Source organism: Chrysemys picta, chromosome 2, assembly GCF_011386835.1.
Source record: "Chrysemys picta bellii isolate R12L10 chromosome 2, ASM1138683v2, whole genome shotgun sequence".
In the NCBI taxonomy this organism is placed as follows: domain Eukaryota; kingdom Metazoa; phylum Chordata; order Testudines; family Emydidae; genus Chrysemys; species Chrysemys picta.
This window is the reverse complement of record NC_088792.1, coordinates 29,427,040-29,444,100: the sequence shown is the minus strand read 5'-3', so window position 1 is coordinate 29,444,100 and position 17,061 is coordinate 29,427,040. Positions and strand designations below refer to the sequence as shown.

The 17,061-nt window shown below is 40.3% G+C and overlaps 1 protein-coding gene across 7 annotated transcripts in view; it reads left to right on the top strand.

Moving 5' to 3' along the window:
• The window catches only part of CREM (cAMP responsive element modulator), a 77,311-nt gene that overhangs the window by 28,275 nt on the left and 31,975 nt on the right, over positions 1-17,061 (top strand). For 3 of the 7 annotated variants that reach the window (XM_065582846.1, XM_024100887.3, XM_042858701.2), the window contains 3 exons: positions 5,271-5,417; positions 12,684-12,781; positions 13,057-13,199. In XM_065582846.1, the coding sequence (XP_065438918.1) occupies positions 5,403-5,417; positions 12,684-12,781; positions 13,057-13,199 (256 nt within the window). In that variant the 5' untranslated portion in view covers positions 5,271-5,402. Of the gene's footprint in view, positions 1-5,270; positions 5,418-12,683; positions 12,782-13,056; positions 13,200-14,036; positions 14,382-17,061 lie in introns of those variants that run through there. The other 4 variants (XM_042858736.2, XM_065582848.1, XM_065582849.1 and 1 more) reach the window with 4 other exon arrangements.

Genomic DNA, 17,061 nt, shown 5'->3' with positions numbered 1-17,061 from the left:
ACATCCATGAGTCAGTGGCAGTATGGAGTGTCCACAGGAAGGTCAATCCTTTTCCCAGTCTATTGTCCTCACTGATGGGCCATCCGCCCTGTCTGGCTTTTCCATTGTTGTACCTGAAGTGTTAGCAGTGGGCGTCACCCGAAGTAGCATAGTTGAAATACAGATACATAGTCAATATTCCTAACTTCAGTTACAGAAATGATACAGGCATACAAATTGGATAATCACATTCAGTAAATTATAAACTTTCCAATGATACTGTACAAGACCCATCTTGCATAAAGTATATCTCAGTTATGTCATATTCATATCATAAGCATATTTGCATAAAGAATATGGAGTGAAGCATCACACCCATTATTGATCAGAATTGGTTATGTCATTTTTTGTGAAAGAAAGCTGGCTGGTGACCTACAGCAGGCAGTGGTTAGATTCTTACGCAAGAAACTATCTGTTTGACAGGAATAATCTTACCACTTTAAAGATGACTTAATTGACACCTTTATTCTTTTAGATTCCTGGATTTGTCTGGCTTTAGACCTGGGGAACAGATTGAAACAACACTTATTGCTTTGTTTGGTGATCTTCTGGCAGTGATCAGAGGTCATAGCACTTACAATTTTATTAAATTGTATAAGTTTTGATAAGGCTATCTTGAGTTACTGTTAACTTATCTGTGGGAGCTGATAGAGGTGAATGGGATTGTTGTACAGAGGATCTATTTATTCATATAGGGAAGACTTAGAGAATTGTGGCAATTGCATGTCCTCTCCTAGTGAAGGTCCCACAGCATTCCATCCTGTCACCCTCATGTATGTAAGGCTGTTGAAGAAAGGCATTTTGAACTGCAGTATTATCATTAAGTTGATGAAAATGAACTCTGTGTCTCCACATCAAACCTGGAATATTTGGTTGTTCTATCTTCTCAGTGCTTGACTTAAATTCAATACAGAAAAAAATGAAGCTGGTGTTGCTCGGTAGAGAAAAGTACATTTGAAAAGAAAGAGAACTGTACCTACTCCCTTGATTGAAAAGGTACTGTCACAATTTTTCTCAGTTGTTTGTGATCTTGGGATTTCATTAAATTGATCATTTGTTTCTTGAGTCCAGACTAGACCAACTTTTTCCTTCTGATGCAGATCTCAACACAGTTATCTATTCTTCTGTCACTATACTCTTAAGACTTTTGTCACATATAGTCTAAAGACCGACTTTGAAGAATATAGACAACATTCAGCTAGTCAGCGTGCAGCTTAATTGGGGGAAGTCAGTCAGCATACAGCCTGACTGGGGCAAGTCATCATGAGCAGTGGTTCAGAATTCTTTCTGGAGTGCAGTTCAAGCAAGGAATACCATCTATAAAGCCATGAGTGGTTCGGGAGCTGACTGTTGCAGAGAGAGCCTCTTCCCCCTTGCACTGTTGCAGAAATTGTGTCTTATCAAAACACCTTTGTTTTCTGTCCCTGTGGTTTAATTCCTGGGTATGGGCACAGAGCAGTTTTGGTGGAAGGCCCTTTGTTCTTGATTTCACTCCAGGAGTCAGAGCCCCCCCCTTTTTGGAGGGTGGGGGGTTTATTGGTTGGAGGGCAGATACTATGTAAGATATATTTTAAAAATTTGGGCCTGTACCCAGGATATTTATCTCATGAAGAGTGGAACTGGTAGAGGTAGGAATGGGTTTGATTTATGCCAGTTGTTGACAGTTGGTTGTTTTAATTTTTGCATTAGATTTCCAGATACCAGTTGGTAGAGTACAATATAAAAAAGAAAACAGTCATAAAAATCTTCTCTCTGTTGAAGGCCCAAGTCCTTTCAACACCTAAAGTCTTTGAGTCATAGGTGAGGGATTTAGGAGAGGATTTCTGTGCCTTTTTTTTTTTAATCCTTGTTCAAGAGGAGTTCCACTTTTCATAATCAGTATAGAACCGGGAAGCAGGAGACCTCCAAATCTCCTTTTCCCTATAGCAGTGCCACTACCCTTGGGAAGTATTCCTTTTGAATGGATGCAGGCCCAAGCATCAGAGTAGTGACTGTGTGTAGTCCTTACCACACCTTCACCTCTCTTTCACGTTGACCCAGAAGTAGGACACAATCTGGTTCTAAATATACAGAAAATGAGTGCCCGTGTGGCGTTGAGTGCCCTTGATGCCCGTTGATGGTCATTGGCATTTGAGGGTGCCGAGCACCTCAGTGGATCAGATCTCATGATACTACATGATGCAACATTTCCTTTCCTCTGCTTGCCTGGGACAGTGTGAAATGCATTGTAACATTGCGCTATTCAGTGTTTTTAAAACTGTGTTTTTCAGGTTGCTGAATTGCCACTGCCGTTCATCAGCCTTCAGTAATTGGCAGTCTAGGCAAGCCTTGAAATTCAGATGTCATAGGCAGCATCACTCGTCATTGACGTAAGGATTGCATGGCTTGCCAAGACTACTTCCATTAGTATCAGTACACAAGTAACCTAATAAGCAAGTCAAAATGTTCTGGTATTTTAGTTAATGCAGAAGGCTGCAATTTTGGAACACAGTCAACAATTTAGAATGAAAGAAAATAAATCCAATGTTACTTTTACGGGATTATTTATACTTTGTTTTAAAGAGATGCACGGTATCAGAATGGAAACATGATTGTTAATCTCAAAGTTACAGAAACAAAACTCAATTAAAAAAAATGACAGAAGTAAATCTGATGTGTTGAAATCACTTTTTGTTAAGGTTCTGCAAATGTTAAAAGAAAAAGTCACTCAAATGTAATAATTTTCATGTAATTCTAGCTTAATGTGTAAATTATGTTTTTTCTATTTATGTAGTTCTTTCTGTAAACAAGAACAGATTTCTTTTAGTTTGATCCAGCTTTAAATGTGCTTGTTTTCACCCAGAACATAATATCATGTATGAACTCATTAAAGCAAAATCATTTTTTCCTGTGAAATTTTAAATAAGCTTTATTCTGGTGGAGTTTTGGATATGTTTTCTTGTGTGATTATAAGATGGCATAAAATGGACTCTTAAATATACTTGTAATTGCTATTATATATAATTGGCCTTTAAGTTTACAAGGAAAGCCTGATCTAGTAGCATTTTTAATTCAATATTCTAGTTAAGGTGCAGATCATATTCTGAGTTCATATTGAGTTTCCATCTTTTAGACTGGCTGGCTCTTGGGCTCAAAATGTCAGCATCTTAATGACAATACGAGTGTATGTGTTATAGAGTGGAGAAAGCTTTGGGTGTCTTTGATGCTTGTTTTTAGAAGCCTTTTTCAGGCTAGGATGATTTCCTTTTGGGAGTTGTAAGAAGCCCTCTACTTTTAGCTTTCCCGATAGAGTCTGTTCAGATTCCTATTGACAATTTAACAGTTATGTAATAAATATATTAAAAGGAGTTGACCAGATCCTGTCTACTTTATATATAAAACTTCCTTCTTCAGGTATGGTTGATTCAGCACCCAGGCTTTTTGATGGTACTGCATGTTTCTACACTTCCTAGTAAATAAATAACAAGAAGATAATATTTTCCTCTGATAGACCTTTTGTCTTAACAAATGACCTTTTGCCAGCAGAGTTTTCCCACAGAAAAATTGCTCAGCGATCACTAATCAAAATCTTCAGGGATCATTAATCAAAGACCTTTCAACAGTCGGAATTTTTTTCTTCTCTATTCTCAATGTCTCGGATACTTTGGAAAATGAGACAGAATGCAATTATAATCTTTTAGATCCATTTTGGCCTGTTTACATCTTGTATTTCAATATTCTGCTCCAGTCAGTGTGTCCTCTCCACTGTCTCCTGTTCATAGATCTATTGTTTTAGAGTAGTCCAGCTTTGGGATGTGACCACTCTCCACCAGATATATCTTTGGGATGCTAATCAAGGCAGGACTGAAAACAACAATTTTGGAGAATGATGAATTCTTGTAACCTTGAACACAAGCAAATTGTTTTTTTCCAGTTCACACTGAAGAGCTGAAAAAGATGGACTGTCTCTTCTCTTCCTCTACAAATCCTATGGAATTGTCTTTGTTCTTTTCTTCTATATCATCTATTCTTGTGTCCAGGACTAGGCATGATTTGCCAGAGACAGATTCAGATCTATTACAGTGATCTTAAAAATCTTCCCTTTGCTTCATGACAGTTTCCAGTTTTGTTTACCTCTCCATAGGACAATATTTCCATCACTTCAACATCTCTGGCAACTGGATGGTTATAGGCATTTCTAAGAGGTTTTTTTTTATCTAGACTGGCATATGGTCTAAATTTAGAAGTGTCATAATACCACAAGATGTCTCACAAAATTTGGTTTTAGAGACCCAGAAAAGAGAGAAAATTGCACTGTCAATTATTTAAAGTTTACTGGAGCCTTTTAAAGGGGGTTTGGCTACCTGTTGGCAAACAAACTAATAAAATTTAACCCGTCCCACTATAGGGATTAGAATATTTCTTCTCCCAACCAATATCTGGATCTCTGATAGTCTCTGGTGGAGTAGTAAAGCCTAAGGGTGGAAGATTTTGTTGTAGAATACTATAAGAAAAAGAGGCCAGAATGATTGCTAATCTGGGTAAGAAACCATATTCCTCCACCATGTCAGCCTTGAGGATTGAAAATCATCAGTTGTGGTGTATAGTTGTTTATATTGCAGTAGTGTTGAGAGGCACTGGCCCCATTGTGCTCGGTATTGTATGAACATAATACAGATACAGTCCTTGCTTTGAAGAGTTTACAATCCAAGTATTACTTTAGTGATACAACTATTTTATCATGGGGAAAAAATTGTCCTCTATATTAGAACATCTTCCTGAAGAATACAAGTAGAAAGCCAAAGATTGGATAAAAGAGGACCAAAGGATTTCATACCACTGATTGAGAGTATCCTATCATGATTGGATTTGTTCACCCCATACAGATACTTCTAGTTGAGATCTCTGTGACTCTGTCCTAAAGTACAAGCCAGGGATAGAAGATATAGTCTTTGAAAGCTTGGAGATCTTTAATAAAAAACAGACAGGTCTTTGAAAAGTTAAGACAAAAGGTCAAGATTTTAAAAAGTGACAAGTGTTTTTTTTGGTCACCAACTTGAGACAGCTTAAAGGTATGTAATTAGCACAAATAGTAATAATTTTGTCCTAGTAATAAGTAGCATAATGTGTATTTTTTCTTGCAGTTTGGCTCAAAATTTTATCATTTAACTTATCTGTGTTATTGCTTTTTGAAGTATCTGTTGAAATCCACAGAGCACTTTATTTAAACATGATTATCATAATTCTTGCAGGTTTCTGTAGCTGGATCAAGTGCTGGAAGAGGATCTACAGCTGTAACTCTAGTACAGTTGCCTTCTGGTCAAACTGTACACGTCCAGGGAGTGATTCAAGCCACACAGCCATCAGTGATTCAGTCACCACCAATGCAGGCTGTTCAGGTTAGCTGTCTTTTATATTTTTTGCTGTAGTTATTGATTATTTTAAGCTTGTGGTTTCTCCTCCTTCCCCCATTTTGAAACCTCCACCTTGGATCTTCAACTTTCCATCTTCTTTCTCACCAGTGGATAGAAGACCCACTTCTGCCAAGATGCTCATGGGTAATGGCCAACTGATAATAGCTAGGCAGGTGGTGTGTAGAGATTCATTAATATTTCTTGTTTATCTTTTAAAGAAATGATGCCTTGAACCCTCAATTTGTGCAATAGCAAACTTGTATAATCACATGGCCCTATTTTAATGACTCTTCCACTTCATTTTCTCATTTGGTTGTTCTGCTCCTTCCACATCTTGTCTCAAATGGGATTATTAACTCTTCAGTGCATGGATTATCTCTTCAGTGTATTAGCAGAAAGTCTAGAATAATGGGGCCCCTATACTGATGAGAGTATCTGGGAGCAATACAAATAAAAGTATTATAAATACGGCTTCTCTTCTTATTGTTTATTCTTAGCAGCATCCATTATTGCATCTGGGTTTGCTTTACGTGATAAAGATAAAAATTAAAAATGGCTACAAAAGAAGTAGCATATATTTGGCAAACCTTCACAAACCTGATCTTGCTTAAGTTAGAGGACAGGGACCAGTGTACTAAGCTTCTCATAAGAGAAAAGACTGGACAAAAATATCTTACAACTACTCTGAAAACAACCAGATTTAGGAGTATTTGCTGTGAGTAGCAATACCTTGCCTAATCCTATCCTGAGCTCCCTCAAATTTTACTCTTGACACAGACAGCAGAAGTGTTCCTTCCAAAGAGAGGTGGTCTCTTAGATAACTGGAATCTACTTCTCACTTGCTATCATCACCGTTCTTCAACTCAGTTTAGTTCGGAACACACATACAAAAATAAAATATTTGCCCCATGGCTTGAAGTCACCCAGCAAGAGAAACATTTCCCCTGGGTTTCTCACCAACCATCTCTTTTATTAGGGGAATAGGAACCAGCTGCTCTCCCATAGCGGGTATTGGGCCAACTACAGCTGTCCTGTCTTCTCCCACAATCAGGGCGTAAGGAAGGAAGCACTTGTGCCCAGTTAACCCTGGCTGGTTGCTTCCTTTTTTCCCTTACCTTTGGGAATATGGTTATTAAAGGGAGATAGGGTGTTTCTGTCCTTACAGGGTTCCAAAAGCCCTAATGGGCCGGTATACCCCATTACATGGGCAATTATAGATTTCATCAGATCCTTAAAGTATTCTCCCCATCCAATCAGCAGCACCTCTTTATTAAGCTGGCTTTCACCCAGGACCCTATTTCTACTAGACACTGGGACACTGAGGAAATGGTATAATCTGGGTTTCACGAAAAGAAGCTTAATGTCATCTGCATATTGATGACATGGTGCCTGTACCGGCACACAGTCTCCTGCCCCCTTCTGCCCCATGGTTTCACAAGAGTTTGAACAAGAAGGGTGACAAAGACTGAGTATTTTGGGACACCACAGCCTTTTGAGTGAAAAAGCTGTTGCCCAAAATTAGGGATCATAACTGCTCTGCATTGTGGCGAATGTTTTGCATTTCAGCTCATTCTTTGAAGTTCCTTTCTTTTTTCTACCTAGTCCCCTCTGCATTTTGCCAGGTGTCTACAGCAGATTCATAGGAGGGAGGAAGAAAGAGGGGCTGAAGGGCCTTTACCCACCCTGCCCTTGAACTTTAACTTGGCCTTGTAGTTAAACACCAGTCTAGAGCTGTGAGCTGGAGTAGAGCTGGGAAGGAATGGAGATGGTGAAAGCTTGTAGAACCAGCAGCTCTGGCTGCTCTCTAATGAAGTCTTTCTCTCTGGTAATCCCTCACCAACAGCAAGTGTTAAGTATTTTTATCATATCATTAAAAATATCCATAGGTACAGAACTCATTGCAGCAGACAAATTGTATATCCCTTTCATTGGTTTAACCCCCAATTATATGTACAGATAGCCAAGAAATGATATGTATTGATTTTGGCCACTTTCTCCACATATGCTACATTCTTAAGGCTAGATCTGCTAGTGCAGGGGTTCTCAACCTTTTTCTTTCTGAATTCCCCCCCCCCCCCCCCCCACATGATATAAAAACTCCAAGGCACACCTGTGCCACAGCAACTGATTTTCTGCATATAAAAGCCTGGGCCGGCATTAGGGGATAGCAAGCGGGGCAATTGCCTGGGGCCCATGCCAAAGAGGCCCCCGCGAAGCCAAGTTGCTCATTCTTCGGCTTCAGCCCCGGGTGGGCAGGGCTCAGGGACCTGGGCTTCAGCCCCATTCGGTGGGGCTCCAGTTTTCTGCCCTGAGCCCCAGTGAGTCTAACTCTGGCCCTGCATGGCGGACCAGCTGAAACCTGCTTGCGGCCCCCCGGGGAGCCCTGGACCCCTGGTTGAGAACCACTGTCCTAATGTATCTCAGCAGTGCACATCAGATAAAGGGGCCTCAAGGAGACCACTCTGCCCGACATTTAGGATGACCAGACAGCAAGTGTGAAAAATCGGGATGGGATGTGGGGTAATAGGAGCCTATATAAGAAAAAGACCCAAAGATTGGGACTGTCCCTATAAAATCGGGACATCTGGTCACCCTACTGACATTATTGCTGGATAGCATCATGTTTCTGCCCTGCCCCTTGGACCTCTAACATGCCTCCAGCCTGCCTTGGAGTGACCCTATGCCTAGGCTAGGGGAATCTTTAAGGCAACTTTAAGTCCCCTTTGCCAACCTTCATAATTTCTGTAAGAGAAATGAGCAGAACCTCCACAAATTGATTCTGCTCATCCCAGCTGGGTTTTGCAGTCTAGTTTAAAATTAGGTTTGTTCACAGTTGCAGAAATACCTCTCATTATGTTTTTGAAATATTTGGATGCTTCATTTTACTGTGTATGTCCCACACTATCCTAGCAAGCGCCAGACTGTGCAAAATGGTTTTGAGCAGAAATGGAATTGCAGTTAAATCAGTAAAGGAAAAGAGCCGTTAGGTTTCTTTGTTTACAGTAACCTGTAGGTCTTTGAAGTCATAGCCTCTGACTGTTTATACTCTTGGGATGAGGTGCCCTAATGCCACAAGTTTTCAGAATCTTCCAGGAATTCATGCCCTTTCAGATCCACGCAAGTTCTGCTTTGTGCCCCGAGTGTTTAGGGCCCTAGGTTATGTGAGACAGGTACAGCAATCATCTGAGTTCAATCTTTTCTGATGTTAGCTCCAGATGTAGGAACCTTTACTGTGTCCAAGTCTGACTCTGTCAGACTTCTAGCTCACTTTTGTTGAATCAAGTTAATATTTAGGTAGTTTAAAAATAGTCTAATCTACAAAAACTGTAGTTTTTGGTTTTCTCTGTGTGAATATGCTATTTTCCATATAACTAATATAACTGCACAGTTCCACTTTTGTACATATCCTACACAACTGTGGACTGAGCAGTTAAATGAATCATGTAAATAGTGTTTTGCCTTACTCGGTTAATCGCAGTTTCAGTTTTGCACAAAATAATATCTGCTGGTATAGATTGTGGTTTAGCTGTGCAGTTTTTTGCTTTTAAAATATCCAAACCTGAAATTAATATGTAAAAAATTATGCTAATGCAACTCTAAGAAAATATGAAAATGTAAACTCACAAAAGTCAAGAAAGTTCTAAAGTTAAAGTCTGCACACTAATACTAACCTAACCCCAGTGCACATGTGGTATGTAGTATTTTAGATGATCATTTATGTTGTTAAATGTATTCCTTAATTTCTGGATGCTAACTTAATTTCTGTGGTTGTGGTGAGGTTACCACAGCAACTTTAACGTTTGCATTTAATGTATATTGTGCATTAGCATTGAAGTTAAAATTAAAGCATTTAGTAGTTAGTTTGACTTTGGTATTAAGTTGAAATTGATTAATGCTGTAATTGCAATTTAAGAAATGATTATATTTTACTAGTTGATAGCAATCTACATTTTTGAATGGATGTGATTAACAACATGGATGTATACAGTAAATTTATTCACCTCTGACAGGTTTTTTTGCCTAAAATTAGAAATATAGAATTTGGATTACCTTTATTTCTCCAAACTGGAGATCACCGGACAGAAAAAAATTAATGTAGGTTTCAAATTGGTGTCCACATGATGATCTATGATGGAAATGTCAGAATTCAAACTTGGGTATAGTCCTATAGTTTATAATGAATGAATGTACAAAATTTCAAGGTTCCACCACACTCAACATGGAAATTATTTACATGTAAGGCTCTGTGTCTGTCAAGGAGGTCGCGGAAGTCACAGATTCTGTGATTTTCCGTGACCTCCATGACTTCTGCAGGGGCCAGTGTGGCTGACCCCAAGGCCGCCCAAGCATCTGGCCCCTGGGACAGCCACACCAGCCATTGCTCCGGCGGCCCCTGGCAGTGGTCCCCAGCCGGCTGGCTGGAGCAGCCCCTGCTCAGTAGCCCTGGGCAGAGTGAGGCTACAGCTACACTGAAAGCTAGCAATGTGATTCCTCTTTCCATGTATTCACTCTTGTGCTAGCTCTCACCAACCTAGAGCGAGTATAAATGGCAGTGTGGCTGTGGTAGCATGTGTGGTGGCAACTGAGGCACAGCCTAGATGTGCTGAATATGTATCCACAGCTAAACTGTGTCTCCATTGCCACTATGTGTGTTACTGTGGCTATGCTGTTGTTTATGCTCATACTTGCTCAATCAGAGCTAGTGCAAGTATGTGTGCATGAGCAGGGAATCACAGCCTAGCTCATAGTGTAGACGTAGCCTACAAGTCAGTCACCCTTGTGATGGGTTGCCCCCAGCCCTGGGGTGCCATCTGATACACTGGGGTACCACTGAGTCCATCTGTTCCATCAGCCTGGGCTCCCTTACACTGTCCTGCTGAACCAGGCCATCAAGCCTTCTCCAGCACACACATAGGTAGGGACACACCCAGCTGCAGAAAAACACAGACACTGAAATCAACACTGCTGTCAAGGCTGCTTCCCCACTTTGAACTTTAGGGTACAAATGTGGGGCCTGCATGAAAACTTCTAAGCTTAACTACCAGCTTAGATCTGGTCCGCTGCCACCACTCCCAAAATGCTAATTCCCTTCCCTGGGTAGCCTTGAGAGACTCTTCACCAATTCCCTGGTGAATACAGATCCAAACCCCTTGGATCTTAAAACAAGGAGAAATTAACCATCCCCCTCCTTTCTCCCACCAACTCCTGGTGGATCAGGTAAAAAGGTAAAAATCTTCTCTGTAAAATCAGGATGGAAAATAACTTTACAGAGTAATCAAATTTAAAGAGCCCAGAGGAATCCCCTCTAGCCTTAGGTTCAAAGTTACAGCAAACAGAGATAAACACTCCAGCAAAAGGTACATTTACAAGTTGAGAAAACAAAGATAAAAACTAACATGCCTTGCCTGGCTGTTTACTTACAAGTTTGAAATATGAGAGACTTGTTCAGAAAGATTTGGAGAGCCTGGATTGATGTCTGGTCCCTCTCAGTCCCAAGAGCGAACAACCCCCAAAACAAAGAGCACAAACAAAAGCCTTCCCCGCACCAAGATTTGAAAGTATCTTGTCCCCTTATTGGTCCTTTGGGTCAGATGTCAGCCAGGTTACCTGAGCTTCTTAACCCTTTACAGGTAAAAGGATTTTGGAGTCTCTGGCCAGGAGGGATTTTATAGTATTGTACACAGGAGGGCTGTCACCCTTCCCTTTATAGTTATGACAACTGCATGGGAAGGCTTCAGCTAAGGAATTGCCCAGCATTCAAGTGCACACCTCCTCTGGAGTGTAAACCCAGAATTTTATTGTCTTGCACTGCACAGAGAACTGGGCAGCGTAAGCTCATGAAATTTGCTCCCTCCCTCAATGTGGAGGAAGATATGCATAGTTTTTTGCCCCCCAGTTATAAATTGCACAAACTAGTTTTAGAGAAAACAAAACAAGGTTATTAACTACAGAGGATAGAAGCTCAGTGCTTCTCCCCCTCTCTGTCTTTGTTTTTTAGATGTTTCCAGCAGTCATCCTGAGCGGTGATTCAGTGAAGAACAACTGCTCATTATGTTACTTCCCTGACTTAAATAGGTTTTACATATGCTGGGAATCCTTTGTTTTCCAGTGTGGTTCCTCCGTCCCTCCCCCAGTGGAAAAATACTGGTGTTCTATCATGGAGTCCAGTACCAGGTGACATAATCACATGACCTTGCAGTGTCAAAGCAGCCATGAGTCAAAGGCCTTGTTTGTAGCATCCCAGGAATGTGGGAGAGTAGCATCTTCAAAGACCTATTGTTCTCCCTAATGGTTCATTGACTTGTCCCCAGCTAACCAGCCAGACTGATTGCATTTTGTCTGTGGGCATTCCCCAGATGCAAACACTTTTGTAGTACAGATGTATAGTCAATATTCCTAACTTTAGATACAAAAATGATACATTCATACAAATATGATAATCATATTCAGTAAATCGTAACCTTTCCAATGATAGCTCATAAGACCCTCTTGCATAAAATATATCTTAGATATGCTATAATCATATTATAACAATATTTCTATGAAGAATATGGGGTGTAGTGTCACAACCCTGTTACCAGCATCTGTATTATATAAGATTCATAGATTCATAGAGTCATAGATTCTAGGACTGGAAGGGATCTCGAGAGGTCATCGAGTCTAGTCCCCTGCCCTCATGGCAGGAGCAAATACTGTCTAGACCACCCCTGATAGACATTTATCTAACCTACTCTTAAATATCTCCAGAGATGGAGATTCCACAACCTCCTTAGGCAGTTTATTCCAGTGTTTAACCACCCTGACAGTTAGGAACTTTTTCCTAATGTCCAACCTAAACCTCCCTTGCTGCAGTTTAAGCCCATTGCTTCTTGTTCTATCCTTAGAGGCTAAGGTGAACAAGTTTTCTCCCTCCTCCTTATGACACCCTTTTAGATACCTGAAAACTGCTATCATGTCCCCTCTCAGTCTTCTCTTTTCCAAACTAAACAAACCCAATTCTTTCAGCCTTCCTTCATAGGTCATGTTCTCAAGACCTTTAATCATTCTTGTTGCTCTTCTCTGGACCCTCTCCAATTTCTCCACATCTTTCTTGAAATGTGGTGCCCAGAACTGGACACAATACTCCAGTTGAGGCCTAACCAGAGCAGAGTAGAGCGGAAGAATGACTTCTCGTGTCTTGCTCACAACTCACCTGTTAATACATCCCAGAATGTATTAAGATGATGAATTTCAGAAATTTTGGAATTATAGGTAACATCGGTTGCAAATGCAGAGGACTCTGCAGACTCGGAGGGTGTAATTGATTCTCAAAAACGTAGAGAGATTCTTTCAAGAAGGCCTTCATACCGGTAAGTTTATGCTTTTTTAAAACTAGCTTAACTGCCACATACTACTTATATTACTACTAATACTATTTGAAGAAGAGCTCTGTGTACACTCGAAAGCTTGTCTCTATCACCATCAGAAGTTGGTCCAATAAAAGCTATTACTTCACCCACCTTGTCTTGCTAACATCCTGGAACCAACATGCTACTCATAGTATAAATATCAGTAAAAGACAGTCCTCAAAATGTTTCTCTTATGGGCATTGATTTTAAATTAAATTGTTCAAATTATGTTTTAGAAAAATTCTGAATGAACTATCTTCTGATGCTACTGGTGTCCCTAAGATTGAAGAGGAAAAGTCAGAGGAAGAAGGAACACCTTCTGGCATCCCTGCAATGGCAGTACCAACCAGCCTATATCAGACTAGCACAGGGCAATACAGTACGTATGCTAAGATACAGTATAGCATTTTAATTTTAAAAATACTGTTACTATCTTTTGCTGAGTTTAAAAATAGCAGAGTGAAAAATGGAGAGAGCTATTTGGACCAGGAAAAAGAGAATGAGATTTATCTTCATATTTGTCCAAGAGGATTGCAGATTGCATCTTCTGCCACATCACATTAGCAAAAATAAAACTTCTTCTGGTCTGTTTCCCTCCCACCTCAAAGCCTCTGTTAATTTCCCAAACTTGGAGTCATTTTGAAATCAAGTACATCATTGTACTGTGCTTTAAAGAATGGAAGAAGAACCAGGCATTGGCTGAAAGAGGCAAAATGTAGGTGTCTCTCTTGTCTTTTCCATACACAGGTATTTGTACTTGTATATTATAAGAATTTTTTGTTTTTCATTATTGTATTGTTTTAATATTGTATTAAATGCGCATGTTGATTGGAAAATGTTGATTAAAACATTAATACAGTGCAATACAAAGTTGTATGTGACTATGGCTCACTTTTTATCTTAAAAATTTAATACCATTTTGCTAATCTAATGCAAAATATCAGTACTATAAAATTAAGTGGTGTGAAATAGAGTATTCATTGTATTTAAATCTCTAATTGTGTCAGTAATCAAGTCATCTGAAGAATGTGTGTACTGTATGGTTACTTATTACATGTCACATTCATCCTATTATTTATGGTTAAGGCTAAGATTTTGTCATGGTTATTTTTAGTAAAAGTCATGGACATGTCATGGGTTATAAATAAAAATTCACAGAAGCTGTGACCTGTCTGTGACTTTTGCTGCTGTGGCTCCATGGTTTTCCCCGCCTCCATGGTGGCTGGGAGCTGTGGGGTTCCCCCTCTGCCCGCAGCAGCTGGGAGCTGCAGGGTGACCGTATTTCCCAAAGAGAAAATGGGACACCCCCAGTCACTTGCTCGAGGCGTGCCCTTGCCCCTGTGCGAGGCTGTCGCCCATTGACGGAACCCTAAGGTGGGCCCCCTCAGAAGTCTGTCACCTGTCACTGGAACCCTGCAGGGGGCCCCCCAGTCGCCTGTTGCTGCTGTCACTGGAATCCTGCCAGGGCCCTGCTGGCTGCCAGCTCCAAAGTCCAACAGCCCCTGGGACTGAAGCAGAGAATGACCATGACCTCCATGATATAAACATAACCTTGTTTATGGTATGAATTTACATATAATTTGTAATGAGATAGAGACCATAATTTAGGGATAAGCACAGGAAGGAAAGGTATAGTGAAATTTTCTGTCTTATCTCTCAGTTTTCTGACTTTTGATTGATTGATTTTCAAATCTTCCTGTTGCACTAACAATAATTGTCTGTAACAATAATTAACCATAAGCTACAATAACACTGCTCTACAGCCAAAATGCTTCTGAAATAAATGTAGTCAAACTTTACTAATTCTGGGTCACTGAGAACGAAAATGATGCTTAAAATTGTTGATTTGCTCTAGTTTTCAAGATATGCTATTGGGTCAGTATATACGACCCTTGACTTGGGAATGGCGGAGGATAAGTGAGTTATAAAGGGAAGGGATCTCAATTTAAACCAGAAATAACTAAAATACATCTTTGACTGGATCTATGAATAAATCTATGACTGGGTTTGGACAGTACTTGCTTTTTAGGCAAAACAATGAATGATACAATCTGAAGCTGGTATTGCATCATACATGATATGAATTGCATCATGTTATTCCTAGAAGTCATGGATGATGCAATCATAACGAAGCTTACATCACTCTGCTGAACAAATTGCCCTATATCAGCTCTAGAAATCATACAGTGTTGTGCTCTCTTATTTGTCAATGTTTGGTTTTGCAAAGGGACACATTTCTGTTTAGCCAAAGTGAGCAGAGATGCCTCGTACTTGTGTGAACAGTGCAGATAACTTCTGCTATGTTTGTGGTGAAGTGACTTTTGCATCACAAAAGCGCAGTATAACCACTATGGTTAAGAAAGCCTATCACCTTTATTTTGGCTGCAAAATTGGACATCAGGACAAGAGGTGGGCCCCACACATATGCTGCAACACTTGTGCAACAAATCTTCACCAGTGGTTGAACAGGAAAAGGAAATCTATGCCTTTTGCAGTGCCAATGATTTGGAGAGAGCCAACAGATCATACCAGCAATTGTTACTTCAGCATGGTGCCTCCAATTGGGAAAGGTGTGTCAAAGAAGAAAAAGTGGACTGTGCATTATCCAAACGTTCCATCAGCTATACGCCCACTACCCCACGGAGAAGGACTGCCGGTTCCTGATGCACCAGAATCATTCTCACTTGAGTCAGACAAGGAAGAGGAAGAGGATGAAACTTCTGGTCCTGAACCATCAATGTCACAGGACCCACATTTTCTCCCATCCTCCTCCTCTGAACCACACCTCATAACACAAGGTGAACTGAATGACCTTGTCAGGGATTTGGAACTACCCAAGAGTAAGGCAGAGCTGTTGGGCTCCAGACTACAACAGTGGAATCTCCTGGCAGGTGATGTTAGGGTTTCCATGTTCCGTGACCTTCAAAAGGATCTTGTCCCATTCTTCTTCATGGAAGGTGACCTTGTAGCCTGCAACAACATCGATGGTGTGATGGCAGCCCTCAACATCGTTCACGATCCAGATGAGTGGAGACTGTTCATTGATTCATCGAAGATGAGGCTTAAAGCTGTTTTACTGCATAATGGCAATGTTTTGCCATCAATTCCAGTTGGTCATGCAATCCATATGAAGGAAACCTATGACAACATGAAACAACTTTTGAGGTGCATAAACTATGACCAACATCAGTGGCAGCTTTGTGGCGATTTGAAGGTTGTTGCTCTCTTGCTTGGTCTGCAGACTGGATACACAAAGTACTGCTGTTTTCTCTGTGAATGGGATAGTCGTGCAAGAGATTCCCACTCCATCAAGAAAGATTGGCCACTCCGACAGTCATTGGAGCCTGGGAGGAAAAGTGTTCAGCATCCACCACTTGTTGAATCAAGGAAGATTTTGTTACCACCCTTACACATCAAGCTGGGTCTGATGAAGAACTTTGTCAAGGTCATTGACAAAACACAAGCAGCTTTCAAGTACTTCTGTGGAAAATTTCCAAGGTTAAGTGAAGCTAAGATAAAGGAAGGTGTCTTTGTTGGTCCTCAGATTCGTGAACTTCTTCGAGATGATGCATTTGACCATGCACTGCGTGGCAAGGAAAAGACGGCATGGAAAGCCTTCCAGTTAGTGGCAATAAATTTTCTCGGAAACAACAAGGCAGACAACTACAAGTTGTTGGTGGAAAACCTCCTCAAGGCATACAAAAGCCTTGGTTGCAACATGTCACTAAAGATACAGTTTTTGCACTCTCATCTAGATTTTTTTCCACCGAAAGGCGGAGCAGTGAGCGACAAGCACGGCGAGCGATTTCACCAGGACATTGCAACAATGGAGAAACGCTATCAGGGCAAATGGAGCCCATCAATGCTTGCAGACTATTGCTGGACAGTGACAAGAGATGCTCCATTTAATGAATACAAGAGACAAGCCAAGAAGCGCCGAGTAGACACTGAATAGGACTAAACTATGTACATAATAGTTTTTTGCCTTTTGTTTCATAATAAATTTTATTTATATAACCCTTTTGCTGATTTTTAAAGTGTTACATAAACAGGACAGGTGAAATATTATCATGTAAAGCAACCATAAACACATGAAAAGACCTAGGTTTACAATTTATGATTCAAACTCTACTATCTACACAATATACATAGACATAAAATGTAAAAACTTAAATATCTTAGAAACAGTAGCCAATCAGTTGTTTTATTTGTCATATCTGAATTCAGCACATCAAAATACA